The sequence below is a fragment of the Cyprinodon variegatus genome, unplaced genomic scaffold (genome assembly GCF_000732505.1).
Source record: "Cyprinodon variegatus isolate N-32 unplaced genomic scaffold, C_variegatus-1.0 Scaffold183, whole genome shotgun sequence".
Classification (NCBI taxonomy): domain Eukaryota; kingdom Metazoa; phylum Chordata; class Actinopteri; order Cyprinodontiformes; family Cyprinodontidae; genus Cyprinodon; species Cyprinodon variegatus.
The window spans coordinates 1,157,311-1,162,235 of NW_015150636.1; the positions used below are offsets into that span (position 1 = coordinate 1,157,311).

At 45.3% G+C, this 4,925-nt stretch overlaps 2 protein-coding genes across 2 annotated transcripts in view; one reads left to right on the forward strand and one right to left on the reverse strand.

Moving 5' to 3' along the window:
• Positions 1 to 1,354, forward strand: part of naa20 (N(alpha)-acetyltransferase 20, NatB catalytic subunit) — a 4,448-nt gene extending 3,094 nt beyond the window's left edge. Inside the window, exon 6 of the mRNA XM_015378995.1 lies at positions 1,175 to 1,354. Coding sequence (XP_015234481.1) covers positions 1,175 to 1,260 — 86 coding nt within the window. The 3' untranslated portion in view covers positions 1,261 to 1,354. The remainder of the gene's footprint in view (positions 1 to 1,174) is intronic.
• Positions 1,355 to 1,358: 4 nt separating this feature from the next.
• Positions 1,359 to 4,925, reverse strand: part of crnkl1 (crooked neck pre-mRNA splicing factor 1) — a 10,788-nt gene continuing 7,221 nt past the window's right edge. Inside the window, exons 12-14 of the mRNA XM_015378994.1 lie at positions 2,170 to 2,271; positions 1,813 to 2,061; positions 1,359 to 1,727 (exon numbers count right to left, since the gene is read on the reverse strand). Of these exons, the coding sequence (XP_015234480.1) occupies positions 1,389 to 1,727; positions 1,813 to 2,061; positions 2,170 to 2,271 (690 nt within the window). The 3' untranslated portion in view covers positions 1,359 to 1,388. The remainder of the gene's footprint in view (positions 1,728 to 1,812; positions 2,062 to 2,169; positions 2,272 to 4,925) is intronic.

Below are 4,925 nucleotides of genomic sequence, written 5' to 3' on the forward strand. Positions count from 1 at the left end.
CAACTGGCATCTTTATTAAATAGTACCCGCAGTAGCCTGTTTGTCCTGTCCTCTGAGGGGAGAGGTACACACCGTTGTAGGAAATCTTCAATTTCTTAGCAATTTCTCTCATGGAATATCCTTCATTTCTAAGAAAAAGAATAAACTGTTGAGTTTCAGGTGAAAGTTCTCTTTTTCTGGCCATTTTAGCGTTTAATTGACCCCAAAAATGGTTGGCCTGGCTGAATAGGCAATTCCCTCTAACGACCCCCCCTTTCAGAGACCTAGACCGGTATGGGGCATTGCAGGCTAACAAAGAAGCCAAACGACCCCCATTCCAAAGGGGGGGACCCGTTCATCCGTTTCTATTTGCATGTTTTCTAAAGGTTTTGTTGGTCCACTCTATAAAACCTGGAACGCCATCATTAAACATCAGTAATGGCTGTAAGGACAGCGGATTTGGAAAAGTTAGTTGGTCTTTATGAAGCCATTTTTAGGGGTTAATATAAGAATCTATTCAGAATTGGAAACTTATTTGACTTAAAGCCATATCGAGATCATCTGTAGCTGCGTTGGTTCCGGTGTCCCTCGGGGACGAGTCCTCGGATCCCTGCAGCTTCGCTGGATTCCAAAAATAATTCAAACTTTTTTCTCTGTGTCAAATTCGCTGCTGTAATTGACTTCCTGTAGGCGTCAGTCTGAGCGCCGTCTGTACGGAGGGAACTTTGTTCCATTATTGTTGAAAGCAAAGGACACATTTTGTAAATTAGAAAAAAAAATGTTGAAGTAACTTTTTCATTTTCTCAGATTTTCCAATTCTCTTTTTCAGATTGACTTTGATTTACGTTCTTTGATCACATTCTCTTCACTTTAAGCTTAATCCAAAACATCTGAGCAATAGAAAAGTTACGAACATCCAGCAGATCAAGAGGAAGAGAAGATCTAGAAAAATGCAGTTTAAAAAAATATAATTCCTCAAACTAAAATCTTAAGAAAATAATTTGAAATTGATTTAAACATTTTTTCATAAATTTCAATCAAACCCAGCCGTTGTGCTCTTTCCTGCCAGCTGGTGGCAGCAGCGAGCCTCTGCTCCTCTCTGCATCCTCAAAATAACATTCTGGCATTTTCCTGAAATGTGTCATAAAAAAAGTTCTTTATTTAAACCGCTGAGACGTTTCCCGTTTCCCCGCAGATATGAGGAAGGCGCTGTCCAGGGACACGGAGAAGAAGTCCATCATCCCGCTGCCGCACCCCGTCAGACCCGAGGACATCGAATAACGGCCCGTGGCTCTCTGACCGCCGCGCTCCTCCTGCCGGACGTCAGAGAGCCGCTGAACGTACAAAACCTTTGACCTGCTGCAAACTTGAATGAAAATGTTTCAGAAACTCTGAGGTGTGTTTGATGTCTAATCTTTATCGTCCTCGCTGCTCCGTTTCTTCTTTCCATCATCATCATCATCGCTGCTGCTGCTGCCCGCATCGTCTCGGTCGTCGTAGGTTTGCTCCGCCTCCGTCTCAGTCTTTTTCTCAGGCTGGTCCTCAGGAGGAGGAGGTTCCCTTTCCTCTGCGGTGGAGGAGGAGGAGGAGGAAGAGGAGGAGCCTCCCTCCTCCTCCTTCTCTCCGTCGTCGTCTTTCGCCTGCTGCCTCTTCCACATCTTGGCCATGGCGAGCAGCTTGAGGTTGGGCTGGTTGGCGGCGTCCTCGGGGAAGATGTAGTCGTAGTACTCCTCCCAGCCGGCGTCTGACTGTTGGGACACAGAGATAAAGGAGGCGGTGATAAAGGAGGCGCCGCAGCTCGGCTCGTCGCCCCGGAGGTTCCGCTCCTCTTACCCCGTCCTCGGCCGTCAGCTTCCTCCTCTTCTTCACCTTCTCCGGCAGCAGCTTCCGGACGCGCTCCATGGTGCCGTCGGAGCCGAACTCCTTCTCAAAGTCCCTCCAGGATTCCAGCAGCATCAGCCGCTCCTCCTTCTCCTCGCAGCTCCTCATGCTCCTGTTGGCCTCCTCGTAGGTCTGGCGGCACCGCTGCAGCCGGTCCGGACCGTCCACCGACAGCTCGAACTTGGCGTAACTGATCCAGACCTGCGGGGGAAACGAGGCGGTCAGTCGGGTCCGTGTTCCGGAACGGACCCGGCTCCGTGAGAAGCTTTGGGTCCGGCTCAGGGGGCGCGGCCTGCGGTCCCACCTCACCTTGACGTGCTGCGTGCGCTGCAGGAGCCGCTTGTAGAGGTTCCTCGTGTTCTCGAACTCCTCCTGCTCGATCTCAAAGTCGATGTACGACTTCCACAGAACCTGGAGGGACGGAAGGACGCCGACTTTAGAGGACGGGAAGGAACCGGAGCAGCGGGAAAACCGTCAGGATCCCGCTGCTTCAGCAGGAACAACCGCAGAACCCGGACCTGATGGATCTGCCGGGGCCTCATGAAGAAACTCAAAACACTTTTAAATCTACAAAAACAATCTTTAAAAATAATTATGAATAACATGAATCCATTAAACTGAAGGAGAATCATATCTGATGTTAACTTTAACCTTTTCGATTTAAACCTGAACGATGAAACCGATTAATCGTCATCCGACAGCAGAACATGATGGATCCCTCCTCAGTCTGCAGGAAACTAAATATTTCTCTGCTTTGGTCATAAATGTGCATCAAGAGCAGAAAATCCACATTTATTCTCAAACCTACAGGAAAACCAGCAGTAGATCAGTAAAAAGAGGGAGAGCGGAAAAAAATGAGCAACTAAGAAGAAATTAAGAAGGAAAAACCCTGACGGCCATTTTGAAACTCAAACTAAATAAAATAGTTTTAAAAGTGATCAATCTGTCATCTAACAGATTGTGGCTTTATTTCAACGTGCTTTACTGGGATTAACTGTCCGATGTTTAACCGTCTCAGATTGGTTGAAAGGGGGGGGGGGGTGAAAACTTAACATCAAAGGAGGCAGACCGTCCGTAACGACGTGCTGCCGCTGTTGATTCTGATGGAGTATCTGGTTTGCAGCTAACGCCTCTTTTCTATCAGTGACGTTTCAGATTGATCCAAACTGTGACTCCGCCCCCTAACCAACCGTCCTCTGACGTGTTTTTAGTGAAATTCAGAAGGTTCAGGTTTTGGTAACTGTTGCTAACGGAAACATAGAAAGGTGAACTGCTCTTAAAGCGTCATGTGATAGAGGTGGTGGCGTTTAGCGCTGATTGAAAGTCAATGGTGATGATTTCCTGCAGGGGGCAGCGTAGCTCCGACTGAGATGGAGCCCAGGTCTGTTTTAGTCGGACTAAGCAGCAATTCAGCAGCAATTTCATGGGTCTGACAGGAAGAGAGACGCAGTTAGAAAGTAAAACATCTGCTTTGAGGGAAAATACAAAATAAAATCTGTTAATCTGACTGAGAAAGAGTCAGTTTGGAGTCGCTCATCTCGTTTATAGGCAGCAGGACAGACTGGAGCAAAAACATTAAAATAAGAAAAACTTTCCCCATGATTGGATTTCAGGAGGACAGGAAACGGATAAAGTAGTTGATCGTCTTTCAGCCTCACAGAAACCAGAATGAGGAGGAGCAGACAGAGCAGGTCAGCGTATCTCTCTCACCTCTTCATGGAAAAAAGAAAGAAAAACTTCCCAGATCTCTCTGAGAATCACCTGTTTCTCTTCTCTTTAGACGTAGATCTCATTATATTTTTAATAGATTAACATTCTCTATCTGTTCTGGTTCTAGATGCTCCACAGACTCGCTAAGCTTTGCTTTATAGAATAGGCTGGCATTTATTTTTATAAATCCAGAATCTTTCCAAGTAAAATGTGAGAAATAATTTTAGTGTTTATAGCACAGAGACAGAAGGGGGGGGGGGGATCTGCTCACCCTGCCTCTCTATACGCCAGGGGTGGGCAGCTCCTGGGGGGCCGGGGTCCTGCAACTTTTACATCCATCCTTGGTCCAACCAACACACCTGAGTTACCTCCTCAGCATGCAGTCGGTTCCTCCAGTTCTCTCAATCATCTACTTGCTTCATTCAGGTGTGTTGAACCAAGGGCACATCTAAAAGTATCAGGAACCCGGCCCCCCAGGAGCTGGGATTGCCCCCCCTGCTATATGCAGTCACTGTGACATGAAAAAAAATGGATTAGAGATTTATGCAGCCGCTGTGTTCAGGCCTGATGTTGGTACCAGGAGAAAAGGGACTGAAGGAACCGTGTTTCCCCCCTGTGCTGATTGACAGGTTGGATATTTAACAATCTCCCGTTCCCATGACAACCACACCTACGCTTCAACAGGCTTGCATTATTTTATATTAATAAAGGTTCTAAATGTAGTTGTTTTTTTGGACGACTGGTTTTAGTGATTTTAAACATCAGGTGTCGCCTTGTTGGCGCGTCCTAATAAAGGGTTTATACAGGAATAAGTTATTAATTAATGCTCTTAAAAATCATTTTAAAGCCGTCAACAACCCTTTAGTTGAAATTAGCATTTTCCCCGTTCTCAAGCTTTTTCTCCGCTTCAAGCTTCTTTTCCGAACGTACGGCTTTTACGATCAACAGGAAGCAAATCCGCTCAATCACACAGAACTGGTTATATCTGATATATCTCACAACATAGTTTTTATAAATTTGTTTTTAAATATCGAGGCATTTAAAATACTTTAATCACATTGAATGAATTTTAATGCCAATTAAGGCTTTAATCTAAAAAATAATAATTTAATGACTTAATTGTTTATAATGACCGTGGAAATCCCGTATTAGAAATATCGGGTCGTTTCAAAATTTTAATGATCGGCATTAAGCGATAACTGATCTGGATCTGCAGCAGATTATGTTATGGTTACCTGAATCCCTGGGAGGGGCCTTCTGGGTAATTTTCCGATCTGCGTTTGTATTTATAAGTTGGCTACAACCTTGGATCGGTTCATTCTTTTTATTTTTCTATGCGCTGCAATTTTAGAAAT